We start from the raw sequence: 20,855 nt of genomic DNA on the forward strand, positions 1-20,855 counted from the left end.
AATGGTATGGTGTTGGGTCCTGACGTTGCCTATCAAAGATTATTCTTACAAACCTTTGTTTAAACACATGATTTGCGCTTTGACTTGCAGGTGTTAAAACGAGAAGTTCCTCCTTAAGCAGACTGAGTAACAAAGTTCCTCTTCAGTCTCAGCAGCCACCAACCAAAGGGTCACAGGTGGAACTGAAAGGTGCAGGAAACAGATCACGTGCAGACATCTTGATTTATTTATTTTTATTTTATTTTGTAAAATTCCAAAACTATGGGAAGTATAGTGACTGTAGGTTATGAAAATGGCTGCGTTTAAAAGGAGCAGTCTACATAAATCCTAGGTTTTTACCAGGTCATGTAATATATGTTTACAATTAAAGCATTTTACCACAAATTGTGTTCATGCCTAGCCGAATTGAAAAAAATCTTACCAGCACGTTGCTCGATAAAAGCCCCAATATGCTTCACAACAGTGAGACATTAATGTACTTGAATTTCAGTTCTCCTTGTCCCACATATGAAGGGCTGCAATATTTGCAACTCATGTCTCATATATTAGATAGTACGATATGTTTACAGAAGAAAGCAAATGAGCCATATTAACAAGGCCTAATTATAGTGTTATCTCACTGTACCCATTTATCTCTTGTGCTGTGGTTATGGATAATCCCCTTCTTTAAAATGTAAGTACTGAAAATGAACAAACAGCATGGCATAAACTATACATGCAGACTTGGAGTGTAATATTCCATTTATTACCACTGTTGAGGTATGGGAGGGACCTCTTGATCCTCTCGAGGCTTTGTATCTTGTGATCCATGGCCTCTCCTTACATAGAACAATGCTAATATGTATTTGTCCTTGATCTCTAGGCGGAGTGCCCAGCAAGCGAAGCTCGTCTTTGAATAGACTGACTAACCAGTCTAATTCTCCTCAACAGTTAGAGAAAGTGAAACTCGAAGAAAAATCAGGTGGTTAGTTATCCGTAAAGTCTAAATAGAAATGTTACCTTGTGTGAAAGAATATCCATTAATAATCAAATATTTTAACATGAAAAGCTCTTGTCTGTTGGGTCTTATTTTTGGCCAAACCTTGACTAGGCTGATTGCTACTACCATGTTTCCTTAAGAACCTGTGTTACACATGGTTGTACCATATACAAATAATGACTGCTAGAGGATTGATGATGGTCCACACCCTGGTGTACCTGAAGCACCTTACAGTGTTTGCTTGTAATACCTAACTTTTACTTCATCGTCCTGAAACTGCACTAAACTGCACGAATCTGTTCTCTTACTGTTTTCAATGTTTCCTGCACCCTTTCGGAAATGTCATGCTGTGACTAGTTGCTTGTGTGTTTTATGTTGCTAGATGAATGACTTGATACCACTAACTGATAGTACTTCTAACATGCTTTAAGATACGGTGGTGCTTGGAAACATTTCTCTTATTTTACTTCTGATAATGCAAGGCACTGCTCTACACCTCAAACACTAATACCGCCACATAACCAAAAGCACTTGAAATCAGTCGGCCAGCATCATTTATTTTCCAGGTGTTTTATTTGAAAACGCATTACTAACCAATGTGGGATGCTTTGCATTGTGTGTCTTTCTTTAGCAAACTTGCCTGGGTATGTTTTTCTTACTTCTTGCTTATATTGCATCATCACGTTTTTAACTAAATTACAATCACATGCGCTGCCTTTAGAGGTTAAACGTTCAAGTGAAAATAAGTTACTCTATATTCAGAAAACGTCACAAAAAGGCTATGATTTAATTTACATAGCTGCTGTAGCTGCAACTTGTTTTTTGTTTCATTACTTTCTTTTCCTCGAGATTCTTGTCAGAATACAAAGGCCCTAGCATGTCACCCCTACCTTTCATACTGTTTCCCCTTTCATTCTGTAGCTTCACGTTGAATCCCTTTTGATTTGTTCCCATCATTCAGCTCGCCGCTCCCAGACCAGTCCTCTGGAGAGTAATATAATCAGTCGCCTCCTCGCCCCCACACAGGCCTCTTTAGCTAGAAGTAAAAGTGCTGCTGCATTACCGGCTGATGGAAAAGATTCACCAGGTAACAGGCGCTATGCACGCCTGAAAATAATAGCAATTTGCTTTGTGCAGTATACAGCGTTGCATCTACTAACTGCGCTGCCTTCAGGCACAACATTGCTTATAACTGCTAAGCCATTCCTCATTGTCGAGTGCGTTCTGTCTTTTATGAGATTCCGAATAAAATAATGCAAACAGTGTTGTGATCAGTAGGGCGGCATTTGTTTGTTGATCTTTACAGTATATTGCTTTAAAAACTGTGGAAATGGTTGCCACTTCTACATTCAGAATTGGCGTAGGGTACGGGTTGGTGCTAATATGAATTCATTCTATGAGTGTCTAGGGAGATTATTGTCTAACTTGGGTAATTTGTGCGTTGTTAGGAATTCATAAAATGTGTTTTAAGATTTCATGAAAAAGCTTTGGATAAGACCATCTGATTTTACATTAAATGAGTTATAATTAAGATGGGAACCTAAATGTGTACTGTTTTTACAGACATTCACTGTTGATGTATGTCATCCTAGCTGTTTGTAAATACACCAGCATTTTATCTATGTGATCAGCCATTACTGCTCTGCATAATTAATCATTTTCAATTGTTATATGTATATATCATTATGTGCATTTTATTCCTTCTTGTTACGTTGTATCTTTTGATATCACTGTCTGTTGACAATTTTGACTGGTCGCTTCTGCAATCCTTTCTGTTTGAGATTCTTAACTCCACAGGCTGACTCCCGAATGTGGGTTTTTTCTGCAGTTGGTGTGTTGTCACGCTTTCATTCCATTTCCCTCTCTTCAAGGAACACCGTTAATTTTTTTGCATGGGTGGGCAGGCCTGTTTTAGAAACGTTCTCCGAGTCAGAGCTGGGAACCTAGAGTTTCTTCATGCTTAATCCACTCAAAGAATCATAATTCTGAAAGTCAGAAATAATCTATAAACCTGTAGAGCACCAATTCCTGAGTGCAGAGTACACCTTCCAGTGAATGATTGCTGTAGATATTAAAGTAAAATATTTGAACTGTAACCGATTTCGAATATCCACTAATGACTTAAATTTTATAACTATTGTCTTCTTGGAAGGAAACAATATATAATTTTTTTGAAGGGGGGGGTTGTTACCGGTTTTTATCACCTAAATCGTAGACCTTGCAACTTTGCACAGGATGTTGCAATGCAAGTTGTACTTTCTGTTAAAGTTTGATAATAGAGAAAACTTACTGAGCTGCAAACCTATTTGCTAATGAACATAATATAATGGACTTTAATGTCTACAGTAGTCGTGCGTCTTTTGTAGCTATCCTTTTTTGCATTCGCTGCTAAAGTACTAATCATGTGGTGATGGATTCTTGTCTCTGATCTGCTGCAATGTGCTCTTGATGTTTATTTCTCTAGAAATCTCTAACCTAGTACATTTCTCTCTTCTTTTTCTGCTTCTGTGCTCTGCACGTGTTTCTTTGTTTTGTTCTTGTTAAATTCCTAACTTTATAGACTCTCACCTCTGTCCTCGTTCAGCTTCAGCCAATTCCATGACCACCCAAGCACATACTCCTAAAGGACCCATGCGCAGCCGTAGCATTGACAGACAGACGTCTGCATCAGTTGCCAGTGCATCTTCAGCTGAGTTCAGCTCCCCAGAATCTACTCAGGTTTGTTGAAAGGTTTCTGGTTAAAAAATGAAGCACGTTTTTCATATACAGATAGCCCTGTGTCAAGTTAGATGTAATTCTAAGTCATAAATGTGTTCTGTCAGTCCTTTCTGTGTATACTACAAAAGGTATCAGTGGGTTATAGATTTGCTGCACATTCTATTTTATTTTTTCAGGTACTCCATGCTTGTTATGCATTGAAAACATGCATGTCCAGGCATATTGTGCATTGAACTAAATGTGACAGATGTTCATACTAGTGCTATTGAGCCAGTGGGCTACCACAGTATCCAATATCCTGCTTCCATGGGTATGTAACTATCATCTACCACAAGGGTTCTGGTGCCTGAATAATGTAACACGATATGTGAGCACACAAAATAGTTTACTATGTGATGCTTGAAGACACAGCTTGTTAATGTGTATTTAGTGAAGATGGTTTTAATCTTTTCTTCAGCAGGTTAGTAGTAGCACTCCTTTCTCAAACATATGTGTAAGTACAATCAACTTCTGACAGCCAACGTGTTTCATCTTACAGACTTTTTCAAGGCTGCCATTATAATAGTGTGCTAATTTAGGGAATTTCAATACGGAGTATGGTTTCATTAACCCTTCAATGGGGCAAGAGAATAGTCTTTAGGGTCCGGAGTCAAACTGAGAGTGTGCCCATAAAACAACGTGCCTGAGATGCCAGCTATGTGTAGAGATAAAGCATACCACCACGTTTAACTATGTAGGTTAGCTAAAACAGAATGTTTTATTAAAAATTGCACAGTGCACCGTAATAGGTCAGGGTGATTCCAAAACGTACACCTGAAGCTGTTTGGTAAGTGGAATCTTGTGTTGAGAATCGTGCGTAGAAAATAAAGTGTTCCAAATAGAGATTCATGCAGGTGCCCAGGAAGCGGCGCTACTTATGTAACATAGCAATGCAGAATGAAAACGTATACCTTGAAAAATGAGTTGGTCATTAGAGATCAGTGATAAAATCTGTAATTCACAGATAAGGATGTGTTAATGAAGAGTGAATTGTTCAGCCATGTAAAGCTTTGGAAGATAAAAACAAGTTTTTTATTATTTCTTTAACATCTATGTTGTTTACTTACTGATGACATTGGTTGAGTAAGAGAGAACAAGTGAATAGTTCCCAAAGTTTTCAAAAGTAGCCTATTTCCATGCCGGCAAGAAAACAGATCAAAAGTAATGTGCTAATATAATTGTATTGGAAAAAAAAAATCAGTAAAGGTAAGGTTAAAGTAAAAGCGGTGAAGTAGAACAGGAACTAGGTCTGTGTGTATTAAAGATGATATATACTGAACCAAGCTTGATAACTTCTCTTTTTTCTGACAGTGAGGGGTTTATCAATAGGGCTCCCAATCAGGGCTGGAACCAAAGTCAGACAACACCCATCTGGATCCAAGTCAGAGTCGGGAATTATGAAGGGGGTGGTGCCGGCAGCCCCAGGGACATTCCCTCTGGAGAGGGCAATGAGTAAGGTCTCAGACTCACTAGCTGCTCTGGATCCAACATGGGGTCTGTGGAACTGGCCTGGTACTAAGGGTGAACCCGCCCGCGGGGATCTAGTGCCTATGGGGCCCAGATGCGCTCCAGGGGATCCAGCCCATCCAAATACGAGGTGCATGGCCTCATAAAATTCCTTAGGTTGGGCAGGAGTCGCTCTGGCTTCAGGAAAGTCAGGGAAGCACAGAGTGAACCCTGACTCGTGCTTCATGGAAGCACGAAGCCTAGAGTGCGGACAATCCTATGCCTTATCCTAGGACTTTAGATGGGAACTGCAAAGTCAAAGACTGCTTCGATGACTTTGATTATTTTGTGCTTGTTTGAATTTCCTGATGACTTTGAATGTGCTGGCAATGGCTGGGTGTGGCTCCACAAACAGTCTTGTGCCCTTCTGTGCAACCAAGATCTTGAGCGTCGCGGAGTCTTACCAGCTTCGCTCCCGCTCGAAGTACCATAGGCACACTAAGGGTGGGTCTGTGACAAGCACCACATGTTTTGAAACCAACCTGTTTCTTAGAGGACATCCAATCTTTCAAAATAAATGTCAACAAAAAATCGAGAAGAAAGCCAGTCAAAAGTCACTGAGATTAGCTCTGTACAGATCAGTGCGCGGATAGGAAAGAACAGAGGCCAGCAAGCTGGGGTTGTGCCTATGTAGGTACTGCACACATAAGTTCTGCCACAGACACTGGCGAAGTAGAGCCAAACAACGCCACCTACTGGCACACATACAGTCTGAGCCTGAGGATTATTCTAAGGGAAGGAATCTGCTGCTAGTAGCCTCTATTAGATTGGTGTGGAAGGCTGGCCTGGCTTATAGTGGGTAGGGTACCCAATGGTACTTACACCTTGTGCCAAGTCCAGTTACCCCTTATTAGTAGAGTGCAGTAGTGTTCTAGCAGCTTAGGCTAATAGAGGTAGCTATAGCAGAGCAGCCAAGGCTGAACTCGGAGACATGCAAAGCTCATGCAATACCACTCAAATCATATAGGTACTATATCATAAGAAAGACAATACTCATAGTTACTAAAAAGAAAGGTACTTTATTTTAGTGACAATGTGCCAAAAATATCTCAGAGGATATACTCCCTTATGAGGTAAGTAACATACACAAAATATACATAACAATCCAAATCAGGTAAGTAAAACAGTCAGAAAATAGTGCAAACACTGTAGAATACAATAGGATGCAGTAGGTCTAGGGGCAACACAAACTATATACTAAGAAAGTGGAATACGAACCACAAATGGACCCCTAGGCTAGTGTAGAGGGTTGCTGGGAGTGTAAGAAAACACTAAGGGTGTAAAAGATACCCCACCCCAAGATCCTGGAAAGTAGGAGTAAAGTACTAATATTTCCCCAGAAATACACCAAAGTTGTGATAAAGGATTTTGCAAAGACCACAGACTGCAAAACACTGAAGACGAATTCCTGGACCTGAAGACCTGCAAAGGAAGGGGACCAAGTCCAAGAGTTGTTAAAGTGTCCCAGGTGGGGTGGGGGGGTGTTGAGGGTGGCAGCGGCAGGAAGGAACCCACTAAACCCCGGTTGAAGGTGCAAAATGGCTGCCTCTGGTTGGAAGAAGCTGCAGGTTTTGCAACAACGGAAGGTGGTAGGAAGTTCCCTTTCGTGCAGAAAATGTCCCACAGCGTGCTAGAGAATGCAGAGTTGTTTCCTTGGCAAAATACTGCAAACAAGCCTTGCTAGCTGCAAGAGTTGCAGTTCGAGGAAAAGGGTGCTGTCCGGGCCCAGGAAGGACCAGGATGTCGCCACTTGGGAGAGGAGACAGAGTGGGCCCTCAGCAATGCAGAGAGCCCACGCACAAGAAGGAAGCACCAGCAGGAGTCCTTGAACACCGGTTCAAGAAGTCTGAACACGGCTGTTGTCTCAACACTGCAAAGGGAGGTCCCATAACACCGGAGATCAACTCAGGGAGCCGAGCATCGCAGGAAGGAGTGCTGGGGATGTATGGTCAGCTGTGCATGCAGGATTTCTAGGAAATGTGCACAGAAGCCCTTGTAGCTGCAGATCACGTGGTGCACAGGATTACTGTCTGGTGAGGGGAGGCAAGGACTTACCTCCTTCAAATTTGGACAGTTGGACCACTGGACAGTCTGGGTCACTTGGGTCCACCACCTGTGTTCCATGGGCCACACTCGGCAGGATGAGAGGGGACCCAAAGTACTGGTGAAGCTGAAGTTTGGTGCCTGCTAGAGCAGGGGGAAGATTCCGTTGACCCACAGGAGATTTCTACGTGGCTTCCAGTGCAGGGTGAAGGCAGACCGCCCCCAGAGCATGCACCACTAGGAAACAGTCGAGAAAGCCAGCAGGATTAGGCGCTACAATGTCACTGGTAGTGTTCTGGCTACTTTATTGCAGTTTCGCAGGTGTCCTGGAGCAGTCAGCGGTCGATCCTTGGCAGAAGTCGAAGAGAGAAGTGCAGAGGAACCCTGATGAATTCTTGCAAGTCGTAATCTGAGGAAAAGCCCACTGGAGAGACACTAAATAGCCCTCAGAGGAGGATTGGCCACCTAGTCAGGTAAGCACCTATCAGGAGGGGTCTCTGACGTCACCTGCTGGCACTGGCCACTCAGAGGCCTCCAGAGTGCCCTCACACCTCTGGAAACAAGATGGCAGAGGTCTGGGACACACTGGAGGAGCTCTGGGCACCACCCCTGCATTGGTGATGGACAGGGGAGTGGTCCCCTTTCCTTTGTCCAGTTTCACACCAGAGCAGGGACTTGGGTGTTCCCTAAACCGGTGTAGACTGACTTATGCAAGGAGGGCACCATCTGTGCCCTTCAAAGCATTTCCAGAGGCTGGGAGAGGCTACTCCTCCCCAGCCTTTAACACCTATTTCCAAAGGGAAAGGGTGTAATACCCTCTCTCAGAGGAAATGCTTTGTTCTGCCTTCCTAGGACTGGGCTGCCCAGACCCCAGGAGGGCAGAACCCTGTCTGTGGAGTGGCAGCAGTGGTAGCTGCAGAGAAAACCTCAGAGAGATGGTTTGGCAGTACTGGGGCCCCATAGTGGAGCCCCCAGGATGCATGGAATTGGCTCCCTGATACCAGATTTGGAATGGGGGGGACACTTCCATGATCTTAGACATGTTAAATGGCCATATTCGTAGTTTCCATTGTGAAGCTACATATAGGTATTGACCTATATGTAGTGCATGCATGTAATAGTGTCCCTGCACTCACAAAGTCCGGGGAAATTGCCCTGATTATGTGGGGGCACCTTTGCTAGTGCAAGGGTACCCTCACACTTAGTAACTTTGCACCTAAACTTCAGCAAGTGAAGGTTAGACTATAGGTGACTTATAAGTTACTTAAGTGCAGTGAAAATGGCTGTGAAATAACGTGTGTGTTATTTCACTCAGGCTGCAGTGGCAGTCCTGTGTAAAGGTTTGTCTGAGCTCCCTATGGGTGGCAAAAGAAATGCTGCAGCCCATAGGGATCTTCTGGAACCCCAATTCCCTGGGTACCTAGGTACCATATACTAGGAAATTATAATGGTGTTCCAGTATGCCAATTGAAATTGGTAAAAGTGGTCACTAGCCTATAGTGACAATTTTAATAGCAGAGAGAGCATGAGCACTGAGGTTCTGATTAGCAGAGCCTCAGTGACACAGTTAGGCACTACACATGTATACACATTCAGGTCACAAACTATGAGCACTGGGGACCTGGCTAGCAGGATTCCAGTGAGACAGTCAAAACATATTGACATACATGTAAAATTGGGGGTAACATGCTTAGAAAGATGGTACTTTCCTACAATTAGTCTGATTAGTTTTGATTAAATTATTTTATATAGATTTTCATGTGCCAGCTTAATGTGACCAAAGTCAGCAGTTTCATCTAAGGGCAGGTATTTACATCAGTGATTACCATAATCACTGTAGGTACTGGCAGAAAGGAGATTATTTATATAAAAGGAGATCAATTACATCAATGTTTGTAATCTATTTTGGTGGTTTCAAGTGATCAATTAGTATCATATTTAGGAAGTGTTCTGGGTACAGTGCAGTTTCAGGCTTTTCCTCCAGAACGACAACTCCAGGATATTCAGGCTATGATACAGATATTTCAGCCTCTATCCTGGATTTCGGTGAGACTGCATCCTGCTAGTAACTCATGCCAGGTAGCATATGCCTGCTATGCAGTGAGACCTGAAATTCCAGTGGGCGCAGCATCAGGGAAATCTCTCCGACATGGTCCAAAGCTCAGAGGGAACTGCACAAGATCTGCAGTGGTGGCTCACAAACTGCAATTGGCTCAGAGGCAGACCTCTCTCCCTTCCCCAACCAGATACAATAGTAGTCACAGATGCATCACTCCTGGGAAGTTACATCAATCTGGGAGAGATGGAGATCAGAGGATTCTGGCGGAATCTGGATTCCACATCAACTTGCAGGAGCTCCGAGCGATCAGACTGGTAATAAAAGCCGTTCTACCCTCCATCAAGGGAAAGATAGTGCAGGTGTTCTCGGACAACACCACTGCCATGTGGTACTTCAACAAACAGGGCGGGGTGGGATCATAGACCCTTTGTCAAGAAGCTCTGCACCTCCGGACATGGCTGGAACAGCAGGGCATATCCCTGATTGTTCAACATTTGACAGGTCCTTGAGCAGCAAAGCAGAGTGGCATCTCCATCCGTCAGTGACATGAGGTCTCTTTTAGCAGTTGGTAGAGCCTTGGTTAGATCTGTTCACCCGCCGAGAATGTAGTTTTGTGTGCTGGAGTTTCCAAGGCAGCTATCGCTCATAGACACTTCATCTTGAGTGGAGCTCAGGCCTCCTGTGCGCCTTTCTGCCCATACCACTCCTGTCCAGAGTTCTCAAGAAAATCAGGAACAACTGGACCCAAGTCATCGTTGTGGCTTCGGCCTGGGCACAGAGGGTCTGGTATCCCAAGCTTCTGAACATGAGTATCAATACGCCAATAAGGTTTCCCCTTCGGAATGATCTTGTGTCACAGCAGCAGGGGAGGGGATCCTCCACCCAAACCTGTCAGCTGTCCACCTTTTTGCATAGAGATTGAGTGGTGACAGTTGACAGCTTTCAAACTTCCTTCTGAAGTCTTATTCTGGTAGCCAGGCGTCCCTCTACCAAGACAGTATGTATCTCTGACATCGTTTTTATTCTTACCGTTGCTCAGCAGGGCTCTGCTTTGGGTACTCTAAAGGGTTGCCTTTCTGCTCTGTTTGCCTTCTTGTGGCTGCCTGACCAACGCTCTTTATTTAAGCTCCCTATTATAAATAGGTTCCTCAAAGGTCTTGTACATGTGCCCCCCTTCCCCTTTTATTATACCTCAGTAGGACATTAATTTGGTTTTTACATTCCTAATGTGTGATCCTTTTAAGCTTCTACACAATTGTCCCCTGCAGCTCCTCACAATTACAGAAGCATTTGTTATGGCAATAGCGTCTGTCCAGAAGGCAGATTAGCTGTAGACTATCATCCATGCCTTCTTTCTTCTCTGTTTTTCCAGACAAACTGGTGCAACACACTAAGGGCCTCTTTCCTGCTGAAAGTGGCAATACCCTTCCATGTGGGTCAGTCTGTCACCTTGCCCGTTTTCTACACTCCTCCACATATCTCTAAAGAAAATGAGCAACTCCACCGTCTGGACCCAAAAAGAGCATTGTTGTTCTACCTTGACTGCATGCAACATTTCTGGGTAGATGACCAACTGTTCCTGGGGTATGTTGAAGCGGAGAATAGTCAGGCGGAGCAGAAACAAACCATCTTGCAGTGGGGTGTTCTTTGCACCAAGATCTGCACATTTGGTGTCCTCCTTGCATAGACCAGTTTGCACCAGTGCAGGAAACCCCAGTTCCCACTCTGGGGCGAAACCACACACAGGACAGGGGAGTGATCACAATGTCCAGCTCCTCCCTTAGGAAGGTGCACAGAGCTCTGTCAGGTGGCTGGTTGATTCTGCCATCTTGGAAACATAGTAGGTAGAGGCCCCTGGTAGCATCAGACTGGTCAGACCAGGAAAATGACATCCCCGACCCCTTTGATAGATAGGTCACTAGAGTGACCAACCCTCTTTTAGGGTTACTTAAGGGCTTCTCTGAGGGTGGGTGCTCAGATTTGTCAAGCAAAACACTACAAGGAACTCTCTGCAAGACATCTTCTGCTCCTGGGTTACAGAACCGCTGCAGGTCTTCTTTTAGTTTTGAAACAAATCTCCAGATCCTGCAAGATTTCTGCAACCTATGTGGCTGTGCATCCTCCAGGGTCACAGGACTCAGTATGCATCCAAGAAGGAATCTCCCTAGGAGTATAGTCACTACCCTGCATCAAGAGGCCCCTCAAGACAACAACGACCGGCTGCTGGATCCTGCCATCCCGTGGATATCGAAAGGCTCTGCAACACAGTTGGTGGTTCTGTGGTCCTCTCTGCATCCCCCTTGTCTTCTGACTAACTTGGGAGACAATGAGCCCTTGCTGCATCCACTGGAACGGAACCCCTGTGCACCACAGCTGTTGCCCTTGCCAAAGCTTGATGCCTCTTCTTTCAGGAGATCTTCAGGCTCCAGGAACCCTCAGCCTCCAGCACTCTGGAACTCCAACATAGGTTCCCCTCTGCAGCTCCTGGACTCCTGTTTTGTTGTGCTGCTAAGGCCTCCCTACATCTCCATGTGCTTGCTGCTAGTGGGTCACTCATGGGAACTCCTCCAACTTCAGCTTTCATCCCTGCTGAAGACCTGCCCTGACTCTCTTTGAAGGGTTGAGTCACTAGGACCTTGCTGGTCCTCAAAAACCTACAATCTTCCTTGCAACAACCATTTGCCAAGGCTTGTTGGTAGTCCTGCTGGCCACTGATCCTCCTTCAGTCCAGCGACTGACGTGGGACAGCTCGTGGGCAACTCCAGGGATCTCCAGCATCCCCTGGACTCCTTCCTTCACCGTTCTGCAGGAACTTCACCTCCAAGAGGGAGGGCATTGCCTACCTGCACAATCTGGACATCTCCGAGTGGTCTGGACACTGTCCCCTTCTTGTTTCTGGTTCTTCATGTCTAGAATCCACCTTTGGGTTCCACCGACCTGGTCCATGGGTCGCGACAGCAGCTGCACAATTGGAGTTCCATCGAATTCAACAAAGGTTTCCGATGTCACTTCACCCCTATGCACCTGGAGTCCCTGGTGTAGGTACTCCAATCTTCTGGGTGTCCACAGGTGCGGGTACTATCCAACCTTCGTTGTGGCAACTGGTTTACTTGGGGTCCACTGGGAAGGGTCCTAAATCCATAAAAATCCAACCACAACGATTCTGTGTTAGCCTAATGGACACCTGGCTCGATGATAACTGCACCAGGGCGCCTGTGGGATTTCTGGTACTTATCTCTTATAATTTCTTACTCCCCCAGCCCCTGGGATTCTAACACACTTAACTTGGTTGGACACCTCCATCCTGATACCACTTTCTTAGTACATGGTTTGGTCCCCCACCCCGTAGGGCCACATGCATTTCTATGTTAATCCTGTTTGGTTCCGAGTATCTATTTTGTGTGCAGGTATCACCAAGTGAAGATATACCAAAGTTAGTAAAGTCTTAGTGTTGCAATAAAAAATACTTTATTTTTTCAACACTTGGTGTGGTTCTTTCTTGTGTAATAGTTACTGACTGACTACTGTGGTATTGTAAGTGCTTTACACTCCTCCAAGATAAGCCTGAGCTGCTCTCCATAACTAGCCCTAGAGAGCTTTGGTTATTTAGATACCAAAACACTGTTACTAAAGGTTGCTGGACTCAGTTTAGGGTGCCACACCATAGGTGTACACCATAAACTGAGACAGCCTCCTACAGCCCCTATATAAGTGACGTGGACGTTAGTTCCAACGCAGACAGCTCGGCGTCGCCGCACGGGGGCTATTGACGCCACCTACCAAGAACGCATGGGTACTGCTTGCAAAAAATCTTCTGGAACCAATCTGATGCATGGGGAAAATTAAAAGGTAAGGAATATGTGGCTAGATATTGGGCCTTATTACAACTTCGGCGGATAGGGTTAATCCGTCCCAAAGGTGACGGATAGCCCGCCCGCCAAATTACGAGTCCATTATATCCTATGGAGCTCGTAATAGAGCGGGCGGGATATCTGTCACATTTGGGACGGATTAACCCTCCCCGCCAAAGTCGTAATCAGGCCCATTGTCTCTACCAGAAAAGATGTTACCGAAGGTAAGTACCTTGTTTGTCTGGAAATTTATATCAGATGAACCAGTCACTTACCTTCGGTAACTCCTTATCTGGTAGAAAGACTATCTAGCTGCAGATTTCTTACTGACCATCTCATCCTCACCGCAAGCTAATTGTAGTGTAAGAGACACCCTTCTCAGGATTTGCAGTGTGTGCCACATGGAACTGGGAATTCCTTTTATCGAAGACACATTGAACTACAAGCCAGTTCAAGTGTGGCATGGTATTTGGTCGAGGCAAGAATTCCCTTTCTCTAGAGGAATCCTGAAGGATTGTTTGTCTCTAGGTAATGCAATGGAAATACCATGGTTGCATCACATTAAAGAAAACTTGGGTGACCACAAATATCCTTCACTTCTCGCAGACTCGGAGTCGTGCTTTGTTTTCAAGTAAGAGTTAAAGATACCTTTGAGAGAAGCAGTGATCCTGAAAGATTACTTGGAGATGTGGCCATTACCTCCAAAACAGATTATCTAATGATACATGAATCTGTGGGCATTCAGCCATATTCTGTCTGCATAGAAAATCAGTATTGTAGATTAATTCTCTTGCGCTTCAGAATTAGAAGAATCCACAGCTGGTCTCTTTTCTGACAAAAATGCCCTAGCTGGTACACCGAAATGCCTGTGTGATAGGTATTCATCCCAGTCAACAATGCACTTTGCTCTGTTTTTGTAAGTTTTACACGAAACCAAGAAAATGCAATTTTAAATTGTTATTTAAAGATGGTAATGTAACTGATTATAAATCTGCCCTTTTCTACTTGCTTGAATTGGAAAACGTCAGTTTGTAACTCTTTACTTCCCTGTGGTTAAGAGCCATTTTGAAAGTCTGCAATGGCAGGCCTGAGACATGTTTGAAGTGCTACTTAAGTGGGTGGCACAATCAGTGCTCCACCCCCACAAGTAGCATTTCATTAACAGGCCCAGGGCACAGGTAGTGCCACCGTACTAGGGACTTATAACTAAATTACATATGCTATTTAGGTGTAAGCCAATCTTACCAGGTTCTAAGGAGTTGAATGCAAGCCATTTAGCCCTGGGAAAGTGTGTGGAATCCTAAGGCTAGCAAAGACAAAGTCGATAAAAAGTTAGGGGGGAACCTCACCAAGGATGCCAGATCTAACAATCTTTATCTGTGAATTAAAAAAATTTGTCATTGATCTTTGACGATTAACTTATTTTTAAAGGTATTTCTTATCATTCTCTCTTCTATTACAAAAATGTCATCTGTTACTGGGCTCCTGCATGAATCACTATTTGGAATACTTTATTTTCTGCCCTCGTTTCTGAACATGAAAATCCACTTACTAAATGGTGTCCGATGTGTTTTGGAATCATCCTGCTTTATTGGGGTGCAATGGACAATTTTTTAATAAAACATTCCGTTTTAGCTAGAATACACATACAAATGTGGTGACATGCTTTGTTTTTAAACATATGTGTCATCCCTGGCACTCTACTTTTTTGTGCACGCTATCAGGGTAACTCAGTACCCTAAAGACTTTTCTTTCAGTTCTAAGCATTGAAAAAGTTCTCAGTATGAAACACGTGTTGGCTGTCAGAAGTTGATTGTGCTTGCACATATGTTTTTGAAAGAAATGACAACACTAACCTGCTGGAAAAAAAAGCTTAAAATAATTTTCAAGAAATACACATTTACGGAATTACCTTTAAGTATCACCTACTAAACTGTCTTTTGTATGCTCCAATAGCATATATTACACCTTTTAGTGTACCTTTCTAATTGAAATGTATCAGTTTGAAGTGAGTGAGAAGTGTGTGTGTGTGTGTGTGTGTGTGTGTACGTGTGTACGTGTGCCTTGTTTCTGTTGCTGCTACCTTCAAGTTGTCTATTGCTCCAAAACTCTGTTCAGTATGAGAGAGTGTAAAAAGATTTCCTGTTTACTTGATTACTTTCTACTGATTTGCTTATCAAACCAAGCATTGGCAATATCAGTAGATCTGGCTTATACTTGAAAGTATCTTTTCAGTACTGGTAAGTTTAAGTACTTAACTCATCATTCATGCTCTGTTTCACTCATATTTGTACTTGTGCATCTATCACTGAAACATCATAGAACCACTGTAAACTCTTGTGAACACACTCAGTCACCTGGGCATCCAGGTAAGTCCTACAGGTGCAAAAAGAGCAAGACATTGAAGAGATCTTCAACTTTGCCCCATCTGTCAGTCATCCAGTGAGACGGAGTAGCGTCCGATCCCGAAGATTGGTTTGGGTGTTAAGTCCCTCCCCGAGTTTCCAGGGCTCAAGCGATCCCTGCCTAATTCTGAGAATTTTTAGGCTGTGCACCTTATATTTGGGTAGTCCATCCCTGTTGGAGCACCTTCGGGCCTTGCTCAGGAGAGGCTTCTACTGGTCTTCCGCCAGCAGGGTCACCCCCAGAGCCTTTCGGTCCCCTTGGATCCCCATACAGATCTGCCCTGGTGCCGGTCGAGCCACCTTGACTTTCTTCTGCACCTACCCACTGCTTATATCCACGACATCGCCACTCCCATACTCATTCCCGACTTCGGCACAGAGCCGGATGGGTGTTATCCAGCCCAAACTAAAGGCATTCCATTGAGGCTGGAGCCTGTGCCTTATTCTGATGGGCTAGGACTTGGGGATGACTGGGAGGGGCCACTGGACCCCGATGGATATCAGCCCCTGCAAACACCTAGTGTGAGGATTTGGCGGATGACAATGAACTGGACACATCCCCAGATAGTGGCTTGATCTCTTCTGCTACTGTGGCTACAGAGGAGGGAGTCTCATTTGTCTATGGTGCTGAGAAAGGCTGCTGAGGTCTTGGATCTTCAGCTGCGCTCCGTGGCTGTCGAAACCAGTGATGTTCCATGAAACAGAATACTTGTCTATAGACTTTACCACAGTGTAATAATCATCCATCATAAAGCCTGTTGGCTTTAACAACAGTGCTTTTAAGAAGAAATAGTTCAGGCTCACTGTTTTTATCTTGACTTTTCTTCATAAACAAATCCAGACTTATGGCATCTACGTATTTTTTCCCTCTGAACCAATTGGGCTTTTAGCCTTTATCATTGGTTTGCCACAGTATTGACTATAAGCCTTTGCATGAGGCAAGCATGGGGCATACAGTCATAAAATTACAAATATTTAACAAAGCATAGTGGGCAAAACAATATATGTGCCTAACAAGGATTGTCACACTGTAGCTCTTGTACTGCCATGGCTTGTCAAAGGAGATAACTAATACTGTAACCGTTGGCTACTATGGTATTCAGTGAGGTTCCATGTAATAATATACCTTCCTACAAGTTCTGACAAAGTGTCATAACAGTACACTGTTAAAGGCCTATTAGCTTTAATATGTTTTTCATAACCGGTTTGATCTGTGGGATCTGGTATATCTCAGGCTTGGCTTATCTCCATAACCAGCTCAGTCTTGCTGTATTGAGTATTAGCTTTGCTAAACAAAAAAAGCAAGAAGCGTAAAACATACACTAATTTTTCAGAGGAAGCATACAACTGCTTCCAAGCTAAGGCTGTAATTAGGAGGAATCAACATGTTGGCAACCAAAACCCCTATCCCAGTGGTGCTTAAAGCTTTTTCTATTGATTACATTAGGGCTAGACAAAGCTGGTCTTTGAATGCATATCTCAAAAACGAGGTAGGAATGACTTATATTAAACTCCCACCTGTGCAGGGCTTTCTGCATACACATACATGCAGGGGGACTCTAATGCACAGTCTCAGTGCATTTAGCTGCTTTGATAAGTAGCAATGGCATACTGCCAGTTTCTCACATGATTTTGAATACAGTTTGCTGCATAACACTGTTAAGATTAATACTAGCTTTCCAAGATTATGACATTGAAAATATCTAGCAATGTGCTCCTTCTACCGAAAAGGATTGCTGCAATTCAGAATTTGGTAAACAGTGCAATTTATAGCACCAACAAAATGGGTGAATTGAAGGCTCGCATTATTAACCTGACAATGGATCCTTTAGATGATTATGTACTCCCATTGTAAATATATTCCCTTTCAAGCGGGTAGTCATATTAACATTTTCTTGCTCTTTTTCTTACTTTAGGCCTTCATCCAAAAAGTCAGATATTGGTAGGCATTTCCTTCAGAAATTTTGTGTTTTAGAAATAATTTTCACTCCTCCATAATGTACACCAGCATTACCACTGCAGTCTTTATCCTTGACAAATAAGAATCTCTTAGTGATGCTTAAGTATGAAACTATTGGACAGAGTGCTACTTACGAAACACCTTATTGATTTCCCCCCACCTGTAAAATGTCATAATCGTATTTGCTGCACCTCTCAGGAACATAAATTGAACCAATGAGTAGAGTATTGGATCATTGCACATGGGTAGTTTCACAAGACAGTCCCTTTACTCACTAGTGCCACTAGCAGCACAAATTTCAGTACCTGTGATTAAGCTTCCCTAAGGAAAGCTTTACTCCTGAAACAGTCAGGGGGAGTTCGTATATATTTATTCTTCTCTATCAATTCTTCCAAATATCATCATCAGTTGAAGTGCTATATGAGATTTTTCTAATTGCAGTAGATATTGTATTCTTTTACAGACAGGATCCTCTATCACTTAGGTTGAAAGTCACATTTCTGCATCATAGGATCTTCACTGATCGTCATAAGCGTTGAATATTCCTGCGCGAGGACCCCAGAATGCTTCATTCCAACATATGTGTAGCCATAGAAGGTATTAAGCTGCCCTTTCTCAAAAGTAGACAAATCCTCCAAAGCCTTAACGTGCTAGATAGTTGTTTAATTCATTCTTTTAATAAAACACAAGGCAGCGTTGCAGCATGAGCCCTCAGATGTGCTTCACGAGTCAAAGATATAAACTTGCGATTGAAAAATAAATCTGATGGGCTTAATGCATAGAAAAATTAAAATATGCACTGTCGTTTAAGGAACTAACAACCCTATATTACTCCAGTATTGGAACTTTAATAGATTCACATGCTTGAATCCTTCCCTGTCGTCAAGATGGGAGCCCCTGGTACAAATTACACAAGTAGAGTTGAAATATAATAACAAAAGGGCCCTATTTATGTCCATCGGAGTCATTTTAGGAAAAGGACCGAACTTGAGCATCCACCAATCAGACGACACCATCCTCTAGAATCCTCCTGAGAGAAGTTCCAGTACCTCAGATTTTCTACCGCACGTCGTGCTAGGGAGTCTCCTTAGAGCTCTGCTCTTTATTCACACCTTTTGGATTAGCTTGAACATATTTTTCTCTGCGAAAAACCTTTTTTTAACTGATTGGAATAACACCTTCAACATGTCTGACAAACAGAAGAAGAGTTCACTCAGAAATTGCAAAACGTGGTAAGAAGAGACTACATTCTGAAGATGCTTATCAGGATTGTATATACTGCCTCTATCCAGACCACTCTGCCAAGGACTGTAAGGTTTGTCGTACCTTTCCATCTAAGACTCTTAAGGATAGAGAAGGCAGATTATTGATTTGGCTGCAAAAACTTAAATACAGAGAGAATCCAGTCTCTGACTCTGATAGTGATGACTCTTCAATATCTAAAAAGTCATCAAAAAGAGCGAGATCAGACACAAGATCTCGCTCCCAACAATCGAGAAAAGCCCACAAAAAGACTGCCTCAGGGACTTACAAGGGACGCAGCCCATCTACTTCACCTCAAAAATCTTCCAGAAAAGGGGAGAGCGGTCATGCCAGCAGTTCTGAGAGGCATAAAAAGTCATCCTCTGTACCTCCATCTGTGCCTCTCAAGAGACCGTCCTCTACTGTCGGTGAGTGCTTTTTCACCGCCAGCGACAACTTGCACCCTTCCACCATTGACGACAGTTCTGACGACGACATAGTCAACGACGAGTGTCCCACCATCGACGAGAGCGGCATCGACGACCTCGTCGACGAACGTCTACACCTCATCATCGTCGACGGCGGTTATGACGGTATCTGCTTTACCATCATCGACGGCCTCGTCGATAGACTCTTTGGTAAGGCTGTCTTCGATCAAAATCTCCATGCGTTCCACATCAACGACACCACCGTTGACGAAGACTATGTCTGCGCTGTCGTCGACGAGGGAAAAACATCATAAAACATATGAACTTACCCCAAAGCACACCTCACCTAGTAAGTTCACCTCTCTCATTCCAGTGCATTTGTTAGAGGGAGATGAAGACTCGGACGACGAGGTACCATTTGGGACAGCCCATAGCTCATCGCAATTAAATGTCAAATATCAGGACGAAGATGAATTTGATGAATCTTATGACCCTTAATGTTATGGAGGAGACCAAAAATATCAAGAAGGGGCGTATATTCCATCCTCCCTACTATCTGACCTCAGAGCAATGCTGGCTGATTACAGCAGGCGTTTTCCTCCTCAAGGGGAGCAACCTCCTCCATTGCCCGTCTCCGGGGTTACCACTCCACGTCAGAGACCGGTTTCTTTACCTCTAACAAATGTGGCTACGCCGGATATAACTCTACCTCAGGACACTGACATGTCAGAAGGTGATCACGAAGAAGGGGAGCTCCTTATGAATACATCCTGCTCCTCCTTCCCAATCAAAGGTGGAGTCCCCTCCAGACGACATCAGAGGATTTCATAATCTCCTTGAAAGAGCAGCTAAGCGTTTTGCTTTGCCAATGCCTTCAAAACAGACAGATTGTTTTCTTTATGATTTTAAAGAGGCGTTTCAAAAATCTGTGTGCTCTATTCCGCTGGTCAGTTACTTATGGGAAGAAGGCCTAAAAGTGATGCACAATCCTGCTACTGTCACAGCAGTGCTGCCTCGTTTAGACAAAAAATGCAAGGCACCAGACGATGCACCGGCATGTCTAATTGGTCATCCTCATCCAGACTCAGTGGTGGCTCAGGTGGCACAGAGGAAGTCCAAGAATCCGTCTGCTCCGATTTCTGAACCCCCAGACAAAGAAAGTAGATGACTAGACAACATTGTGAAGAGGTTTTCCTTGATGGCTAGCCTAGTGGTAAGAGCTGCTAACTCACTAGCGGTGTTAGCCAGGTTCGACACACAGCTATGGGGAGACATCGCCCCACATATTAACCAATTGGCCGAGGATGGAAGATCAGAGGCAAAGAAGACGTTGCAAGGAGGTCAGCGCACGTCAGTGGAACTCATAGACTTTGCAATGGACATAGCCACTACGGCATTTCGGCAGCTCGCAGGTGCGGCTGTTCTTAGGAGACAAGGTTGGCTAAAGGCTACATCATTCCGGCCTGAGGTACCGAATAAGATTTTAGATCTACCTTTCGATGGCCAGGCGTTATTCGGTAAACATATTGACAAGGCTTTACAATCTATCATATCTGACACTGAAATGGCAAGATCATTAGGGACTCTCCAGTTTCGAAAGCTTTCCTATCGAGCTAGAGGACGTA

General features: G+C 43.8%; 1 protein-coding gene across 17 annotated transcripts in view; it reads left to right on the plus strand.

Moving 5' to 3' along the window:
• MAP7D3 (MAP7 domain containing 3) overlaps positions 1-20,855 on the plus strand; it is a 543,746-nt gene that overhangs the window by 168,683 nt on the left and 354,208 nt on the right. For 2 of the 17 annotated variants that reach the window (XM_069212462.1, XM_069212467.1), the window contains 4 exons: positions 91-189; positions 863-964; positions 1,941-2,066; positions 3,540-3,697. In XM_069212462.1, the coding sequence (XP_069068563.1) occupies positions 91-189; positions 863-964; positions 1,941-2,066; positions 3,540-3,697 (485 nt within the window). The remainder of the gene's footprint in view (positions 1-90; positions 190-862; positions 965-1,940; positions 2,067-3,539; positions 3,698-20,855) is intronic. The other 15 variants (XM_069212465.1, XM_069212470.1, XM_069212468.1 and 12 more) reach the window with 9 other exon arrangements.

Source organism: Pleurodeles waltl, chromosome 2_1 (assembly GCF_031143425.1).
Source record: "Pleurodeles waltl isolate 20211129_DDA chromosome 2_1, aPleWal1.hap1.20221129, whole genome shotgun sequence".
Lineage (NCBI taxonomy): Eukaryota > Metazoa > Chordata > Amphibia > Caudata > Salamandridae > Pleurodeles > Pleurodeles waltl.